This window comes from Alosa sapidissima, chromosome 17 (assembly GCF_018492685.1).
Source record: "Alosa sapidissima isolate fAloSap1 chromosome 17, fAloSap1.pri, whole genome shotgun sequence".
Lineage (NCBI taxonomy): Eukaryota > Metazoa > Chordata > Actinopteri > Clupeiformes > Clupeidae > Alosa > Alosa sapidissima.
In genome coordinates, this window is record NC_055973.1 from 7,070,926 (window position 1) to 7,091,862 (window position 20,937).

At 41.9% G+C, this 20,937-nt stretch overlaps 1 protein-coding gene across 1 annotated transcript in view; it reads right to left on the reverse strand.

Moving 5' to 3' along the window:
- Positions 1–8,089: 8,089 nt before the first annotated feature.
- jph1a (junctophilin 1a) overlaps positions 8,090–20,937 on the reverse strand; it is a 40,409-nt gene continuing 27,561 nt past the window's right edge. Inside the window, exons 5-7 of the mRNA XM_042068223.1 lie at positions 13,320–14,041; positions 11,802–11,898; positions 8,090–11,022 (exon numbers count right to left, since the gene is read on the reverse strand). Of these exons, the coding sequence (XP_041924157.1) occupies positions 11,818–11,898; positions 13,320–14,041 (803 nt within the window). The 3' untranslated portion in view covers positions 8,090–11,022; positions 11,802–11,817. The remainder of the gene's footprint in view (positions 11,023–11,801; positions 11,899–13,319; positions 14,042–20,937) is intronic.

Sequence of the window (20,937 nt, forward strand, 5' to 3'; positions counted from 1 at the left end):
ACACACACACACTTTCTTATAGCCTATTTAAAAATCCTGGTGTTGGATCATGGTGGGTCGTTAATGAGAAAAAATTGAGGACTGAACTGAAGTATGGGTAATATCTATATGCTGATGGAAAAGCAGAAGACTCATTAACTTATTTCAGATTCCCTGAACTATTGAATTATTTAAAATGGTAATACTTACTGTAACAAGAAATACGACAGTTTGGCTATAATAATAGACGTAGGCCTACTCTTAAAATTGACCTGGGGTGGAATAGAACCGTTGCAAATCAATGCTCACCTCCTGTCACAACTTGTAGTTATTTGTAGATCCACAGCGCCATCTTTTGGTAGACATTATTATTGCAGTAGCCTTTTTTGTGTATTGCAGTAGCCGTATTCCGTTTTGAAGTCTACCTCTGTAAATCTGCTACAGCTGCGAGTTGGCAGCAGTTCACACCATTACTATTCCACACATACACATAATTAGGCCGTTAAAAGATGCTCACTGTAAACGTATGTTCCTGTAAAGTCTGTGAAAAAAAGATTGCTTTTGTGTTGAGTCTGTGAACTGTGTATGTTTAAAAAAGCTATAGTAGGTGGTTCCCAAAAATGATACAACATTATATAATGGCAGCCCTCTGTCACACGATTAATTGCATTTCCATAACCTAATCAGCTCATTTGGCAGTACTGTCTGCAGGTGGAAGACTGTGTTGCTTGCGGTTTTCTTGGAGTGAATTCAATTGACCAGAAGGGGGCGTATTAGCGCTATAAAGCATTTATTTTGAGGGTCTTAGCAGTGTCTCAACTCTAACGCCTGACAGACAGGTTCATGATCCGGAGGAGCAGGTGACAGTGGAGTGGAGGGCTGCAATGTCCAACGGATCTACCAGTACAGTTCAAAGAGAGGTCAAAGTGTGTATGTGTGTGTGTGTGTGTGTGTGTGTGTGTGTGTGTTTGTCATTCAAAAGAGAGAGACTGTTTGTGGGTATGTGAATCTCTCTCTCTCTCTCTCTCTCTCTCTCTCTCTCTCTCTCTCTCTCTCTCTGTGTGCGTGAGTGATAGTCTCTATTGAATTTGAATTTGAGAGAGATACTGAATGTGTGAATCTCTCTCTCTCTACCTTGTATGTGTGTGTGTGTGTGTGAATCTCTCTATCTTTTATGTGTGTGTGTGCGTGTGTGTGTGTGTGTGTGTGTGTGTGAGTGTGTGTGTGAGTGAGTGAGTGAGTGAGTGAGTGAAAGAATGAAGAGGGTGGGCTCGGTAGGGTTTCTTGAGGAGTCAGTGGTCTCATCTCTCAGGTGGGCAGGCAGAGAATCTGCTGAGAGGGTCCACTGGACACTGCCTAACATCTCAGCACTGACAAGGGACAACATCGGATAGGTTACCAGCTGCTATTTCAGTCCCCTGGCTTTTCGTGAGCGCAGCAGTGTGCCGGGGAGCTTACGTACATTCGGGTGCCACGCAGTCACGTGGGCGTCTCCCACTGCACTATCAAATTTAATTGACTCAGTGTTGATGCATTGCATGACCCATTGGGTTCTACTTTTGGATCATCTATATCCACAAACAGTCAATCACTTTAAAACCTTTTCACATGAACAATAGCTAAATAATCTATCAGCTTGTGAAGTGTGTATGGATTTGCTTTGGTTTTACACCATCTACAATACAGACATAGTGTCTCTGATAAAGAAAGATTTTGAACTCATTAACATGTATCACTGAAGTCAAATGTAAGTAAGATACTGTAGCTGCCATCTTGTACTGTAACTTGCACCATCTTTGGCCAGAGAGGCAAGTAAGTACAGTCGGTCTCTTTCATTCAGCTCACCTGACATACCCACTCTCACTTACTGAGAAGGGGTCCAATTCAACAGGATAAACCTTGTTATCTTTAGCCTGGGAATACCCATACGAACCTTTGGCAAATTTGGGATTTGCCCTGCAGGTCCCTAAAACACAGGCATGCAAATGAACCCCCACATACAACATACTGTATGAGCCCAGTTACTGTGTCTTGTCATTCAACAGTAGTGCCCAGGTAAAGTGGCAGAGAGAGGACAACAGAGGTATCCATTTAATGCGGTGACTTTGCCACTGTACCCCAAGTCCTTTTATAAGAGAAAAAGCTCTGACTGGTGAAATACGAGGCTGTGTGTAGTCTGAGACTCCTGAGGTCTGGCTCTCGCTCCAAGTGCATGCTTGGAAGTCCTGCTGTTTGACCTGTGACGGTCAGGACCAAAATATCCCCAGCTTACTTCAGGGCCATTTGCATTTGCAAATAGCCATCATGAATAATAATATGCCTCATAACATGCATCACTGTCAATATTACTGTGATAACTGTTATTATTGTTATTGATTGAGTATTGATTTTGTTGTTAATATTATCAATTGTAAGTTGCTCTGCTCTCAAAATGCCTACTGCTAAATATCTGTTATATGCTAATATCATAAATATCTCATCTGTTATATCCTAACATCACACACTTAACCTTAAATATATTACAGAATATTCTGTAAAATATTGGTGTATACCTTGAATGAAGTAAATGAATAGGAATATAACTTTTTCTACTCCCAGGCAACCAACGAACAGAGGAGTTCCCTTTTTTTTTTTGCTCTCAAAAGATTTGTCTCAATGGCAGGATATGATTACAGTGGCATTGTCAGGAGGGGGAAACCTTAGACGTGGCGCTGGAGGAATGTGACTGTGTACTCTTCTAATCAAATGAGTCAGGCACCTTGTAATTTTGGCTAATAACAGCTTTAGGGTGGCCTGGTGGCTGTGTTACAGTATGTTCCTGGGGCCAGCTGCTTCCACGCCGTGCCCAGAAAATGTCATGCCCACACTGTAGAGGCTTCATCTCTGCATGGAGGCGAGGATAACAGGGCAGTGTGTGTGTGTGTGTGTTTCTGTGTGTGAGTGTTTCTTGCTATGTGGGTCATATGGCACAGTATGTGAGATGTGTATTACCTGTTGTATGTGTGTTTCATAAGTGTGTCTGTGTGGGTGTCTGTGGGTGTCTGTGCTCAGTGAGGTCAATTTGGACAGAGGCTTAGTTGATTCATTCATTCATTCATTCATTCATGAATTTCTTGATTCAAAATCCTTTACACACATGCTGTATCATTAAGGGTACATTATGTAAAAATGTGTTGCCAGACTGATCTCCCTCCCATAAACACACACACACAACACACACAACACAAACACACACACACACACACACACACACACACACACACACACACACACACACACATGCACACACACACACACACACACACACACACACATGCACACACACACACACACACACACACACACACACACACACACACACACACACACACACACACACACACACACCCCTCAACCCACACTCATGCATGCTTGAAACAATCAGTGACCTTCCAGTCGCCCATTACGGCACTTACACAGATGATCAAATGGAGGCACGAGCCGCCGCCGCTTTGAAGCTCCTCGCAGATGAGCCTCCCCGCAGCAGCTGTGCCTGCCACTATTTTGGGGCGGGTACAAGCCAGGACCCTGAGCAGGGAAGTGTGTGTGTGTGTGTGTGTGTGTGTGTGTGTGTGGGGGGGGGGGTGTCTTTCCACCTCAGGGTTACCGCACTCCGAGATTAAATCATCAGCTTTCATGACAAATTATTTGTCATGAAATAATGGCGCTCCGAGACTACGATAGTTTGGTTTACGGTTTGGTTGAGGAAGAAAAAAAGATTTGGTCGAGAATTTCTCTACATGTTTTGGAAATGACAACACCAAAATGATTTCATAACACCAAACTCATTTCATAACAGCAACGTCTTTGGTGATAAACAAGCTGTGATGGAAAAAAACAATCCCATGTTAAAATAACAATACAATAGTATATGTTAAAATCATTAGCATAGTATAACATAACATAACATATTCATCTCTTCATTGTAACATACCTCTTTTAGCTCTGTGGGTCATAATCAAGACTAGAACATATAATATATATTTTTGTGAGGTCTTGTGTTTAAGTTGAAAGCAGAAGGTCAATACGCCAATATCAGGCAGAGTGATTCACAATAGCTTTGAACGAAGCCTCTTAATAGTGAAACAAGGTCACCATGACAGACAATGAGGAGAGAAGAGGAGCGAGCTCAGCTGCGGAGCTCTGTCTCTTTAGAAAGGAGTTCCACATGTCAGATTGAATTTAGTGCTGCAAGCGCCATGCCCCAAAAGGCAGATCTGGGTCCTCGTTACTGTAAACCACTTGTACCAAAGAGCACCAAGCACCTGAGGGCATAATCTTGGCTTTATTGGAACATTCTGGATCTGCAGACTTCTGTTTAAAGAAGCAACAGCTTGAAACACATTTCTTCTAATTTAAAAATGTACCACGTAGCCACAAATTTCCAGCACATTTTTACAGGTCGTTGTTCACCATTACTTCAGCCTTTTATCCATTTCATCTTTATATTCCCAGGTCCAGATAGAACGATGAAAAGCAGGTCCAGACAGAATGATGAAATGCAGTAATGTTGAGCACTAATGCCTGTTTATGGCCTGGTGTCCCTCCCATGGACACATGGTCGCTTCATTTGTCAGAGGGCAGAGGCCCAACACTATACATCAGCCAGACAGCACTAGCTACCGCGCTTATCTAAATTTGTTTAGAAGAACATCCGCATCTGTCATTTTCAATTATGCACAGGCTGAGGAATGAGGACATTTAATCAGCCAGCAGAATGATTTACTCAGATATCAGGGAGATGACTAAAGCTGTGACTAATTGATTACAACCTGTAGTCAAGTAAGGAAGAGCTTTGCAGCTTCTTCATAAGTTCACCTCCATTTTTATTTAGTAATATGTAATTTTATATGTATGAAACATAGGATGGAATACTTGACTTAAACTATAATGTGAGACATAAATTGTCCTGCATGTGTAAAAACAACAACAACAACAACATCTCACTAGAATTGAGTGTTTATTATGAGTAGCAAAAGGCAAGCATCTGAAGAAGAATGAAGGAATTACTTCCATTAGTCTGCTCAGAGACGCAGAGATAAACGGATAACAGGAGATGACAGCCAGTTAGCTGCTTTGGGGCCTGAGGGAAGCCAAAGCCAAGCTTGTTTAGACTACAAATGATTCATCCAGTTTGCAACCGCATCTTCAGACTCAGTGCACACATCACAGTCAAGAGCAGACACAGTAGCAGCCCACTTTTTCAGCGTTTGCTGTCCTGTGGTAATAATGTGGTAATGTGTTTTGATTATAAGAGCATGTCACATATGCACACATGTTTTTGAACTTTTTTTTCATTCTTCATGAATTTTACGGTTGTGTAAATGTGTAAACATTTGAACAGATTCACCATAGTCTCATTAATACGTAATAGATATACTGCTCAAGGCAGTGATACGTTGAACTGGCAAAGTAACTACCATACAGATTTGGCTGCCAAGAATGGCATGCGAACAGAAATCATGACAGTGTCATGAACTGATTCATGAGACTGTTGAGGAGCACAGAATTGAGCAGTCATCTGTGTGGAAAATGATGATTCAGCGTTAGTTGTGAGGAAACACACAGAGACTCACTCCACTGCCTGTTTCACATATGCCATGCCCCTACCTTCTCCCAAATATGTATATGCAAACACCCTTATGTACGACAATGCTGTAATCCTGAAGAAAGTCAAGTGCCATCCAAAACATGGGTCAGAGACCTCCACATTTCACTGTATTATATCAAACATCTATTTGTAAGCTGATTTTTGAATACTTTTTCTATTGCTGTGAAGGATTTTTATGAATATGGTTACTCTTTGACTGATTGAGTCTTTCCTGTTATATAGAACTACAGTTGATTGCACAGAAGATGATAATGTTAACAAGATTAATGATTTCTGGGTCATCAGACACTCAACCTGAAACCAAGTTTACTTTTACACCTATGACAAAAGTACAGTAGGCCTATGTTAAAAAATGAACATTATAGTTTAAATCTCTGCACTCAAATATGATCAGATTGAGAAAGTTTCAGACATTACGCCAATTTTCTGAAAGATACACTAGTGTCAAAAACCATACACGCTGCTAAAATTATCAGCAAAACAACACCTGATATCAACAGTGCCATCCCTTGTCCAATTTTCACCATGCCGCATGGCGGATGCTGACCCTGGGTGGGGCAGAGAGGGGAAATCAGATCCTCTATATACTTATGTCTTGGCAGCTTTTTGTTTTTAAAGAAACCAATCAGTAGTTCTCTCCTGTCCTCTCACTGCTTACGAGACCCGATCCATTTTTAGCCACACTGCACAGACACTTTTTAGTAGGTGATGGAGAGCCGGCCTCTGATGGAGGTTAAGATTACATGTGTCAGGGCCCTGCTTTAGCAGGGCTAAGTATGTCAAAGAATACATGGCCGTCTCGCATCCACTCAAGCAAAAAGTGAGACCGTGACAATATTTTAATGTCTGTCAAAGCTGTGCAGGAATTTTGTGTATGATGTATACAAATATCGTGAATAGGCCTGGCCTACATGTTGCAGACAACTTTTCTAATTTCTGCCTTTTGCTATTTGTTTAGTGATAAGGAAGAATGTGATACATTATCCCCCAGTTATGAATAGTCAGTGTTAATGTACAAAAAGCCCATTTCAGTACCTCATCAAACTGTTTTTTTAATGTGCCCTTTATGAAAACTGATCTCTTGTCCTCTGATTTTAAATCAGTTACCCCTCTTTGTGAGGCCAGATCCCAAGTTTTATGAATATGATCCCAAAAGGAAGCTTAAGTTCTGCACAGAGATTGTGTGACTAGCCAGAAACAAAGAGAACCTGTCTCATAGTTGTCATGACGTTGGTTGTCATAGAGACATGGCTGCACATGTAGCCTCGCCACAGAGGATCCACTTAAAAGGAGCGAGGTTATATTTGTCATTGATGAGTGTACGCTTGAACCAGATCCAGCCATCGGAGTTCGGTCAGAATAGCAACGGATAACTTACACAGCACATGATGAATGGCCTACACACGCTTTCGCACCGCCACGACACAACCACCAGCTGTCAGAAGCCAATATTTTACCACCACTCGTCTCAATAATAAAATGAGCAATAGTTTCTTATGGTCAGGTGTCTACTCTCACCACCAGTAGTAGAAGCCACAAAAAAAAAAAACGGTCGTAGCTAACATTTATATTTGGTCATGCATATCTAGAGCAGAGATTATTATATCATTACATAATGGTATTCTATTTGAGATTAAGAGCAGTGTTGGCAAATTACTAGGGCAAGGCATTAGCAACTTGTTCTAATGCCATCTATATCTATAAGGCTGAGCTATGCAGAGATCGTATCGAGTGCTTTAGAGACTAAAGAAGAGAGAATAAGTGGTTGAACTTAAACCAAGCTTTCCTATGTTGAGGATTTCTGCAGAATAAGTGGCTTGTGCCACATCAGCCAGGTCCCGACACCATCCCAGATCAGAGCCAGCCCTGGGCCACATCTGCCAATATCAGTTCAAGTTCAGGCTCAAATTCTCTTTAATGTCATCTCAGCAATATACAGTTCACTGTGTGTTGAAATAACCTATGTTGGATCCTTGGTGTGACATGGACACACAAGAAACAGCATAGAGTAAAGACAGACAACATGGAGTAAAGGCAGACAACATGCAAAAATACCTAAAAACAAACAACAACTAGTGCAATCTGGGCCAACATAATCTGCTACTTGGGGTTACTTATTGCAGGCACAGTTTTGTGTAACGCCATGCTAGTTAAACACTCAAGAGGTCCAAAATACAACCTGACTCAAACAGTTTGAAGAGTAAAAAGGGATGTCTAGCGTCAAAGTGTGATAAATAGTTGATTGATACTGTAATATATATTGCAATATTTCTGCTCATAATAAAATTATCATTACACAAAATATTGATCAAGACAGTAAAAAAGCAAATTGTTAAACTGACCTTTCTGTTTTTTAGAGAATGACTCCCCTCCACCTCCCATGTTCTCCTTAACTCTGTGCATTGTTTCATTTTAAGAGTAAAAAGTACCAAAGACACAATTAGAAGGTACTGGTCTGGGTACAGGGCATAAAGTCTTTTATTGTTATATATAGACAAACATCTCCTTAGACTTAAACACCATTCAATAGTTTTTCTGGGTTTGGCGATATCAAAAGTCACTCAGTTCAACTTTGATTCCTAAGGTCCAATGAGAATCCTTTTTTATTAGTTACTGACTGTAAATGGCTTTCATTAATAGATACATCTGATATTTTCCGTCAAAGGTTGTGTGCATCATGTTGTTCATTATGAAATGAGTTATATCCTTTGTCAAAATACAGCTGAGTAAATCTTTAGAAAAATACCATAAATTCATTTGAGATGTTGGATTGTGCTCTGTAAAAATCCTTATAAATAGTATATAACCTTCACTGTATATAAATGTATTTCAACATGCAATGTTGCTTTTAAAAAAATACCTATATACCGTCTTTTAAATTTGTATGATGTTATGGTTCATAAGTCTTTGAAATCATAATCAAATGAATGAGGCCATTTACATTGCATTTCAAAGAAAAGAATAACAATAACAGCTTGCCAAATTACCATACTTCCCATCAACGTTGCTTGTATGCATAAAACATCATTGTTCTCAAGTAAAAACACTTCATCATGGCTGCCTCTTCAGATGCTGGCCCTTTACAGTACATCCACTGACACACACACACTTTCTCACACACAAACACACACACACACACTCACACAAACACACACACACACACACACACACACACAATGCACAACCTTGCCTCTATACCTCAAGACCACTACTCTACTCAAGAGGCGAGATGCACTGACACCAATTTCCAAAGATTTGATATATGCGCTGCCTACATATAAGAAATAATTTATGTCACATAATGTATCCTTCATAAACCATGCAAACTAGCAGTCAAATCAAAGGTGAGATAAAAGTTCACTTTTCATCAAAGCCCTTGTAAAGATAGATTTTTGACATGAATATTCTGAAACGATACATTGTTATAACGAGGCTGTTTGAACAGAATAAATTAATGTTTTTGAAGTGATAACATACAAAGAATGGTATCTTTTTAAATAAAGTGAAAAAAAACCCCCACCATGCTGCACCTGCAACAAAGAATACACTAAAACAAACACTAACATGACAAGAGAGAGCAAAAAAGAAAACATTTCTCTACTTGTAGTAACAGTCCATTTCCACACTACAGGTTAAGACAAAGACTTCTTTACTTTTTGAGGCTTTTTTCTCTTTCATTCGCATCCTCCTCTTGATTTGAGGTAAACAGTATAACTGTTAAAGACTTTAAAAGGCAACACTCTTACCCTAGGGTATGATATCTTCCTCGGCTCTACCTGATCGAATCACACACACAAACACTTTTTTTCTTTGGGTCTGCCAAAGCGCACTGAAACTCCTATTTCCCACAAATATATGCAAGCAAGCAGTGTCCCTCGACAAAAAAGGGGTTTCACATTGTCGTTAAATCACTAATAATCCACTTTCATAGTTCCACATCAGAGGCAGAAAAAGACAACAATCTCATGCAAAACTGTCTAAGCTTCGGCTATAAATACCATGACATAATTTATTTGATTCTCAAAATAAATAACATGTTTCTTTATTTTTAATAATAAGACTTCAAATTCAGCTCTGTGGTGTTGAGTGTAGCCTTGTTTGCTGAAACAGTGTTGATTCGCACAACAATAAAACCAGTAGTCAATCTAAACAAGTTTCCCTTTTAAGTCAGAGCACAGCATTTCATTCTAGTTGTGTGATTAAAAACAAAATGATGCCAAGATGACTTCTACAAGAATTAAAATGATGACCATACTACAAACCTTTAGTTGGCAAAATATATAATCCATCTTTAAAAAAATAAAACATATTGCACATTTCTCAAAATTAGAATATCATCTCTGTGAAAGTTGTTGTTATACCAAACAAAAATCAACCAAAGAGGGATGGACATTTGATGAAGGTAGTGATTCTTTTACGTTTTTTTTTTGCCAATTTGCCATTGACTTCAATACAAAGCAAAACATGTAGAAATAAACTACAACAAGAAACAAAACAAAACAAAACAAAACCAACAGAAAAAAAAACAGAAGAATGAAAACTGTTCCATGCAAGGGAGTGGGGTGGGGGTTGGTGTTGTCAAAGAAACCAAAGGAACCTTCCTAAGCTGCATGTAGTTGTGATGCTAGGTGAAATTGGTGGTGACGCTAGCTGACGATATAAGACTGGTGTGCCTGTGTGTGTGTCTATGCATGTGTCTATGCATGCATGTGTGTGTGTGTGTTTGAGTGATTGTGTGTGTCTGTGTGTGTGTGTGTGTGTGACACGCCGCCCCTATCGCATACAGTTTCCTCTGGCGGGATTGGCTGGAACGCAATCCCGTGGCAACAATGTCCCCTGGACACGTTCCCCTGGCAGCCGAGAGCGGACACCTCCCCACTAAAACGTCAGATGGTAAAATAGTAAGGCAGCTGTTGGCTCCCGTCAGTTTCAAAGTGCATCTCTGAATGTTTCCAGTTAAGTCTCTCTCCCTCCCCTCCCTCCCTCTCTCTATTTCTCTCTCTCCCTCCCTCTCTTTCTCTCTCTCATTCCCTGGGTGCGAGGACAGATAGGGAAGCCATACACTTCAGAGGATTGGGCTTAGATCAGCAGATTCAACGTGATTTTTATGTTATTTTTTTAATAGTTTATTAATTTTTTTCTTCATATAAATACAACTGTGTTTATATTTCTTCACCCCAACATTATCTCACTCCAGTTCTCACAGGACCCCCAAAGAGCCTCAAATCGTCAGGCAGGAAGCCGAACAGTCTCTTCGCTGGATGTTCCATGTCTCATGTATCTCCAGTGGTTCATGCTCATTCCAAAGCTCCTTTGGCCAATCCCGAATCGCCCGACGCCATTTTGTTTCTTTAAAGGCCGTCGACACAACTGCAACGGTTTTCATGACTCCACTAAGGCCAAGATAAAGTTAAGAAGGTTAGGTACATACAGTAGCAGTCTCTCGGGGACAAATGTGATGTCGCAAGAGCTCACAGCCTGAACAGAACCTATTGAAATTGCAAACTAGGAAGACACAGAAAAAGAATACTACCATTAACAAAGCTATACCTATAGTGAGTTTGGCCAACAAGACTACCTTTAGGCTCCTCTTTCAGAAGGCATTAGGATTGATTTATATATTTCGAATGTGTTTAATTGTATGTTCCGCAGGTCCTATGTTCCCCGGGTCCTATGTTCCCCGCTGTGTATGGGACCGTGGAACATAGGACCCTTTTTTAAAACCCTAACCATAACCCTAACCCCGAGTGGGGAACATAGGACCTGGGGAACATAGGGATGACCCCGTGAAAACTAGCTGTTGCTGACTGGTATAACTAAGCCTATGTGCCTCACATTCAATCTGAGTGCACAGCAGCACATGGATTAATAGTAATATGACCAAATTTAAAAGAAGGTTGTGTGTTGGAATGTCAATACCCAGATAGCAACCGGCTGGCAGACCACTGTCAGCCCACTGGGGGCAGATCTGCTGGCATTTTGTTCATCAGTTTTCTGGCGGTCCGCTCGTGGGTTGCTGACAAATGCCCCAATATTTTGCCACTTTTGGTCTAAAATCTATTTCATTTATTCAGGTGAAATTTAAAGAGATGGCACGCCACTGGTGGTCCACTATCTGCCATATCTGCCTATCTGGGTAGCCTCTGTATGGTACATGAAATCATTAGCTTACCTCAAATTCCAGTGCATCATGTCAGGAAATGGACAAAAATAATTGCAAGGCCAATATTCAAAAGCATAACCATGGCAACCAATATTGAATTGGGACCCTGTAATGTCAAAACAGAAAAAGCAAAATGTCAAAAGGTGTAGAGAAAAATATCATTACTTTTTTTAAAGCTACATAATGGTGTTATTTGTCTAGTATCTCTAAAGTACATGAACATCTTTATACAAAACAAACAAACCCTAAATCAAACGTTCTCGCCCAAACATAGTTTGAATCCACTGCTATTTCTTCAGGCCTACTCATTTGCTTTCCAACCTACTGATGTCATTCCCACTGCTTCCATCGCCATGCGTATCATCCATACCCACAGTATTCTACTCAATGTAGGAGGCAGAAAACTAGCTAGCACATTTTCAGATAAGTATAAAATCTGTTGCCTCTTTTTTAGCACGAGCTCCAAACCCTATTAGCACACCTGAGTATGAATGAGGACATGCTAACGGCGCTAACTTAGCTTGTAACATTATCGTCATGAGGACATGCTAACTGCGCTAACTTAAGTTGTAACGTTATCGTCACTCCTAAAAGATAGTGCTTGATGTGAGATGTTACTGTATCTGATCATCTCAAGTCAAGTCTTAAAGCATGGCAAATCATCTCTCTTAATGCCTCAGCACACAGTCAATCATGTTCGCTGAACCACCCAGACACAGATGTGTTTACAGTTTGAGTGTGAACTTGTCAATTCCTGTTTGGTAACAAGTTCTTATTTTACTTTGTCTTGGGATGAATACTAGCAATCCCAAAACAATAGATTAAGCTCTGTTGTAAGTTTGATATATTGTAAAGGCTGCACTCAAAAAACCCTCTATAGACCCTTTCAACAATAAAAACAAAAACAATGCTTGAACGTTCTATTTGGTTCCCAATCTACTTCCTCTGCATTAAGATAACATATGGAATGTTAAAACGGAAGCCTTGTGGGGCCAACTATGATGCTGATAATGGAACTCTCTTGAAAGGGTCTATAGAAATGCATGGGGTTAGTTTGTAACGCCAAAATGGCAGTTGTCTACGCGTCACACCCCTTCCATGGCAAAATGTCGACATGTGAATACATTGAGCCAATCATGTGCTGTGTTGTGAATACATTGAGCCAATAATGTGGTGTGTTGTGAAGACATCGTGCCAATCATGTGTTGTGATCTCGCCGCTGGAGCAAGATTGGTGTCGTGAAGCCTTGCACACGTGCATTTCTGCCGAAATAGATGCTTGATAAATGCCCAAAAAGCATGGCCGCCGAGTGGAGGCACTTGCCAAAAAGGACTTTGACTAAGCCTAGTCCTAGGTTACCCGTTATTCTAAATGGAAATCTCCTCTGTTCTCCACATTCTCTTTTAGTCCAGGACTAGGCTTAAGGATTAGACTGGCCCTATGAATATGAATCATGGGAACATGAGAACTCCCGAAAAGAAGGTGAGTGGATTTGGAGCTACAGTATAGCTCGGTTGGAGCACTTACTGACTCTTCCTCGACCACGTCGAGAATCTCCATGCTGGCTTTCTTGGTTTCTGACAGGCTCTTTGGCTTGATCGACTCCTGCTTCCTGAGCTTGGGGTCTGGCTTGGCCTCAGTCTTGGCTCCGGCTCCGGCTCCTGCTCCGGCGGGCGTGGGGGTCCTGAACTTGGGGGGCATGCGCGCCAGCTCGGACTGCGTGGGCTCCTCAGGCTCCTCTTCCTCAGGCTCCTCGGGCGGTGGCGCTGCCTTGACAGGCGTCTTGACGTAGTAGCTGTGGTACTGCCGCTGGCGGTGTAGCATGCCATTGCTTTGCCTGTCCTGCTGCTCGGACTCTGGCTCGGCCGCCGCCTTTGGTGGTTTGGGGGGAGGCTCGTCATGCTGGCTGTGGAAGGACACCTGCGCATGCGGCGGAGCGGGCACGACTTTGGCGACCTCGGCGGTGATGGCGGCTCTCTCTTCCTTGCTGATCTTACGGCTTACGCCGGAGACGCTCTGGTCTTTGCTGATCTTGCGTGTCGCGGCGGCACTCTGATCCTTGCTGATCTTGCGCGCCACGCTGCTGTTGGCGAGTGCGGGGGCTTTCTTGGTGGGTGACGGGGGCGGTGAGACACCCGGACTCAGGGCAGGGGAGTCCGGATCTACCTCTTTCTTCTTCTCGTTCTCCACCGGGACTTCAACAGGAGTCTCCATAGGCTCTGCAAATCTCTGCTTGACATAGTCAAGGCCTTTGAGAAGACAAAAAGACAGGGAGAGAGAGTGGGAGGGGGAGGGAGAGAGAGAGAGGAGAGAGAGAGAGAAGAAAACACACATTTACACACCAACCAACATATCAAGCTGTCATGTTTGTGCAGGCAGTGACACGAGAGATTACAGACCCATCAGTGGGAGCCAAGACGTGTAATCCTTGCTTCTCACACGCTGTCCAAGAACGTAGATTAGTGGGACGCAAGCATGCTACTATTCCCACTGATGAGAGTCCAGACACGGGCGCCCTGCCGGCCTCTCGCGCTCCAGGCTTTAAGTAACCATACTAATGTGAGCAACTCCTCACCGGCATCCCAGTAATGTCACACAGGGCTCTGCTTGTTTCGGCCAAAGCTGTACAAACCCTCAGTCTTAAATTATGCAACTGTGGGGTGCAGCGACTTTGATCTTCCTGAGATATGTTTGCCCTTGAGTAGAAGCAATGAAATCGCCTGTGCTCAGTTAAGCAAAGTGCAATCATTAAAGGCGTTTAGAAGACTAAGCTATGGATTCGCTGCATGCTACCACAGAGACTGGGATAGAGCTGCTCGTTAATCTATCTCCTAAAGTGAACAGTTAATCAATATTTAAAAAAACGCATACACAGACACACAAACATGCACACACGCACACACACACACACACACACACACACACACACACACAAGACACACATTTGCTCCTGAGATCATGCGTTTGAGAACTGAAAATAGATTTTATGATAGCAGATAGTGGCAGAAAATAAAACAGATCCATACCAAATGAAAATAACTTTTATGTTTAGTAAAATTAGAGATGCTCAGAGTTGTATAGGTACCTTCCTTTAATGCAACAGTACAACTTGTACATGTTAAAAACTGTCAAAGCGACCTTTGGCCTTCATAAACTCTAGACATAACATGGCATTGACAAATCAAAGTCAATTAAATTATGCCTCTGCATTGCTGAACCAAATGCCATCCCCGAAATGTACAGTTGGGTACAAGCAATTGTGCATTGGCATAATGGGTTTTTATAAGAAGTCTGTCGGTTACTGATCACTTAATCCCCAGAAATGTTACGGTGGACTCAACTTTATAATTTACTGATCACCAACAGCAGCTAGCCAATGCTAACTACAAAGAGGGTGAGCAAATCTACTGTTGACGGAGCTTATAGTCGATAGCATAGCTTCAGTCTACAACTTGATAAGAGGTCTTACATAAGGCTGGTTGTGTGTGTCTAAGTTGTACTACCCATGCATGACTCACACATTAGCGGAGGGTACCATAACATAACAAGGTTTGCAACAGTATCATTATTGCACACCTCAAAACATTACAGACACTTCACTGAGTGATATCTTCAGGGGCTTGTTCTTCTTTAACTTGGCGGCTTTGAGTAGGCTCCTACATGTTTGTGTTTTATGTCTTGTCACAATGATCTTGTCACTGCTGGGCAGCATGTTAAAAAACCAAACCCATTTATCGCTAATATTTGAGAGTCTTCTGGAGCATTATATGCTTACCTAAATGGAATGCTTAACTGGAATGACTAATCAAACATAATAAGGTTGTGTTTCATACAAAAGTAGACTGGTTTATGTAATTGTAATGTAATATGGTTTGATAAATTGGACAGTCCTGACTTTCCCTTTTTTACAGTGTAGAGACAAGATCCTAAATAAAACCTGGATAGCATAAGAGATGATTAGTGAGGGTCAGTCCCTCCAACAGCAAGTCCACCGGGTTGTTTTCTTGTTGCATTTTGCATTTCAGATATTTGGCTCCTTATTGCATTATTCCTTTACATTTGAAATGTTCAACACTGCACTAATTTTGTCTTTTGTCAGAGCACAGGAAAGCACATAAAAAACAAAGTGCACATATCTAAAACATCCGAGGCTCTTTTAATGGCGCTGCAGAGTGTGCATCTCATGTAGTGGTTGATGGCTGCCTGACTCCCCGTTGGGGCCAGCAGAACTAGCACCGCGAAACCACACAGATACATAACATAATGTCCCAGTGTTGGGGAGAGGAGGTAGAAGCAATATCTGTGGAGATAGTCACCACATTTCATGTGGAGTAAAGAGACATTGGGGGAGCTTGTGATTCACTTCCAGCTGTCAGAACCAGGGCATGGCTCATATGTCCCTGTGTTTGGTTATTAAGGCGCATTATTGTAAAGTGCGCCCTCTATCCCACTGGGGTTGGGGGTGAGCGGGCTTTTCATAAGAATACTGCTTTTGTTCCGGATGTGGGGGACAGCCTCGCAGAGGATAATCCCAGACCTGCTTTCTGGTTCAGTGGGCAGACAGGGGGCAGAGGGTGGCTGGGTGGGCAGTGGGGAGCTGGTATGATATATTGGCCCGTTTAAATCCTCCAGAGCATCTCACTGCTGCTGACCTTAATTTCACATGAATGGCCGTAATGAGAGGGGTCCATCTGAAGTGAGGTATAGCGGGTCATGCATGGTGGTGCATGGGGTGGGCTGGAGTGATCTAAGGCAGAGGCCTAACAAACCATGGCACGTTATGAGAATTATAGCACATCTGTTACCTGTGGAGATGAGGCTGGTGTGCTGGTGTTGTCAAGGAGAGGCACGAGGCAGTCAAATCAAAGGGAGGTGGAGCGCAACCACCAATAGGACTCATATTACACATTCCTCCTGTCAATGTGCGGTGGCACGGTTGGTTGTGTATGGTTACAGTAACCAAAATGAAATTAATAGAACATAAAATGATAGGTCTTTATGATAAAAAATGTACCTCCAATGATAACTTAGACATCAGTATGTCATCTACATATATAATGAAAAAAATCAATCTGGACCACTGAGCTCTAACGTTTTGAATCTTTTAATCTGAAGCAACGACGCTAAACAGTGATGTCATCACTGGTCAGTAGCTTGTTGACAAGAATTTTTATTTCTCTATCACATGGAGATAAAAGTATAATTTGTTTGGCAACAATATCCAAATGCCTGTGTCACTTAGTCTGAAAACAGCTGTGTTGTTAAAGATGCAGTCCAGTTTTGGGAAAGGTTGATGCTATTTGATAACAGCCAAATCAACCACTCCGTTCATGCTGTTGAATGACTGTGCTGATTGGCTTGGATAGTTTGGTTCAAGCCACTATATTTGTTTTTTATTTGTTGTTTTTATTTGTTTTATGGCCATGTTAATGCAGGTATGAGTTTATTTTAGTGCAAAAGCTAGAGGACCATAATGACCTATTTGTTGAATATGACAACAAGGTAAATGGGACTGGAATAGAATGCTGCACCTTTAAACATATTTTTTGAAATAATGAATCAACTATATCAGAAAAATGTACTAAGTCAATGTTTTGTAACATGCAGTAATCTTTACATAAGAAGTACACTGGAATACATGGGTGCATTGTACCTCTAGCTACTTCAAACAAAGTGAGATGCAGACCTCCTTTGTGTCAACTCTTGAGCACATCTGATAAATATGCCTTATCATCTCAATTTGTACTTCCATTTACACTGTCACCCTTAAGCCATTCTATATGTTACACTCCTCCACCTCAGTGGTGATGCATGGCAGTTTTAGCTGACACAAACACAAGGGCAGATGGGACAAGAGCCGACCCTTTTGTTTGCTTGTATTACAGATTACACACGACTGGCGACACTTAAGTGGATGGGTGTGTGTGTGTGTGTGTGGGGGGGGGGGGGGGGCAAAAATCCGCCCAGCACACATAAACACACACACACACACGCTTCTCATGCAGATTGGGCCACTGCCTCATTCATTGTCTTCCCTTTGCATTCATTTTGAATAGGCCTTCAGAGGGGAAAAAAACCCAAACAAAACCAATACAAAACAAAAAACAAATGAGAGACTGGCTCACATGCTGCGGCATGTGAGGCGAGGGCTTGGTAATGTATGAAGCTATTAATCTCCTTAAATGTGCCCTGTGACTGACATCAGCTGTCTAATACCCTCATATGATACTGTATGTGATAGATAAAGCTCTGGGTTAAACAAATACATGTGGCTCACAGGCTAAACTAGACTCAGAACTGGACTGACTGTTATCGCTGTCATTCTGGACACTGCCACCAATAAAAATGCCCATCCTCTGGACTGGCTGTGACTCATGCCTTTGTTGAAATGAGACATCAATACCTCAAGGTGACCCCCAACTTACAAGTCTGTGTGTGTGAATGTGTGTGAGTTGTAAAATCCCTGGTGGGGGTCACAAAAACACTGTCTGGCCGCAGTCTGGGTGTGTGTGTGTTGATGTGACTAACCCAAGGATCAGGGGCCACTTAGCCTGTCATATATCCCATACATCACTTGTTTGATATAGGCTTGAGTTTTTTTGTGAGACTTGTATATAAATGCTTGTGTGTACTGTATGTGTAAGGAAGTAACTGTGAGAGTGTGAGTGACTACTTTGGTTATGGTTACTTAGCATAGTTTTAACAGATTTTAACAGTGTCTGTGTCGGTAAGTTTTAGTAATGTACTTTAAGTATGTACAGTATGTTGTGGTACATGGAGATACTGTAAACGTCTTACCTTCTGTATGTACATGTAAGCCTGTGTTAGTAGTGTACTACACAGTAGTGTGCTTTCAGTGAAATTTGTGTAGGAACTCCCTATCCTTATATGTGTGTGTCTTCATGTGTGTATCTGGGTGTTTTATTTTCTATCCGTTTGTCTGTATGTATGCAAGTGTGTGTGTGTGTGTGTGTGTGTGTGTGTGTGTGTGTGTGTGTGTGTATGTATGTATATGCACGCGTGCGTGTGTGTGTCTCTCTGCAGATGGCCCCGGCTGAAGGAATGGACAGCTGCAGTGAGTCAGTCAGTCCATCCATCCAGGCCCCAGAGCTCAGCCACTGCAGCTTCTCAGCTCGGCCATCCCAGCTATGTCTCCAGGGCTGGCCCCGTAAGGACACATTGGGGCCAAATATAGCTTGATTAACATCTCTCTATAAACTTCATGCAGTGCGGTCATGGCCTGCCTTTCGCACTGGGGGGTAGACAGGAACACAAGCACACACACACACATACACACACACACAAACACACACACACACACACACACACACACACATGCGGCCTCAGAAAGGTCAATGTCCACAAAGAAAAGAGATCTGGTCCAGATTTGATATCAGTTAGATGGCTGCTATAACACACCTCACACCAAATGAGACTGAAGGCATAGACTGTAACTTTTTTGTTAAAAAACAAGACGATGTAACCTCAAGGGAAGCATCTCCCAGTATTACTGGTTATTTAACTTTTTATGCTTCTCTCCTTGAGCTCTTGTTATGTGTTGGTTCACATTTTGGGGGCTACACCAATCTGGTCAAGAAATACATTGAAAACAAGTGAAAGAAGGAATCAAAATGCACGGGAGAAACATAAACTGCCAGGAGCACACTCGCAACCAGTTCCTTAACCACCAACAATAATAGCTGACTGTACCTTTAGTAGTTGCTGTTGTCTTAAGCCTAGAGAAGGTAGGCTACGTCTGATCACTGTACAGATTACCTGAGCTAGGGGAAAATGGAGTCTTGTCCATTTTAGAATCAGCCTGTGTGTTTTATGTAATGCCTATGTGCCTGTTTGAATAGCGCACATCCCTTCACTGTGATAATCCGATGTAAAACTGAAACATCAATTACAGCGCAAGCAGCAGTGTTGTCTCTTTTTAAAGGGGGACATTTTGTTGCTCTTGGAAGAGCACTGTAAGCTTCGCCAGGGCCAAGTCTTTGTAGTGGAGATTGTCGAGGGCCCGTTCAGATTATGTGGGAAAGTCTCCCAAGTTTATCTTCACACCGTAGAGCATTGGATTTCATACACTTGCATCATCCTCTCCTTTGTAGACTAAGAGCTTCTCCTCAGAGTCTTTCACACTATAGCGGTCTTCCCTGGCTAAAGTAAAGACCCAGCAACTGACTGTAAAGCAACAGACTGGCTCTGATCAAATTTGTAATCATGCAAGAGGTTGACATCTTCGATAGGAAGATTTTAAATGTATACATTTAAACATATTTTATAAGTACTTCACATCCATGGATGGTAGGCATTGTTGAAGGGTTTTTCCAGTCTATGTCTATCTGTATGGAATTTTTCACACAGCTAAAAATACCTTCTCTTTTTTCCCCAGACTCTATATTTAAGCATAGGAATGCTGTCTGATAGGAAGTGTTTACATTAAACAGAGGAGTTGCCAGAACATGACAAATGATTAAGGGCACACTTACTAGCCCTGTGTCCAGGGCATCTATATTCTTTCACAACATACTACACTATATAGTGAATATATATATATAGAGTGGATGGTCTCTGAACACATGGTAGGATGCTTAATTCATAGATTTAGTAGGTTCTCATCTTGATTCATAGATGTATAATATCAGTTAAACACACAATCTAACATATTGCTATCTTAATGTATAGAAATGTATGAGAATGAATGAATATCACACAGCTACCATCGAACCAGTCTATTATAACCTCATTACACTCCGTGTAATCCCTGACACTGTGAAAGGGCCCCAGGTGTGTGTGTGTGTGTGTGTGTGCATGGTGTGTGCTAGGAAACATTACCGCCTGTTTTCCAAACCACAAACAACAAGCCGTCTGTCCTCTGGGTCTCTTGTTCATGTCCAGGGTGTCTGTCCAAAGGCCCCTCATTGTCTGTGTGTTACTCACCCTCTCTTCTGGCACCCCTTGGCAGTGAGCCACCGCAGACTCACACATGGGGCACAACTCAGCTGCGCTTCAGAGCACAGAGGCTAAATGCTGCTAGCGGTTAGCCTGCTGGCTAAGTACAGTACGTGCTCATACTGACTACTTTTTTTTTTCTTCGTCATCTTTTGCTAGCCTGTAAAAATGGTGTTGACTGACTCTCACA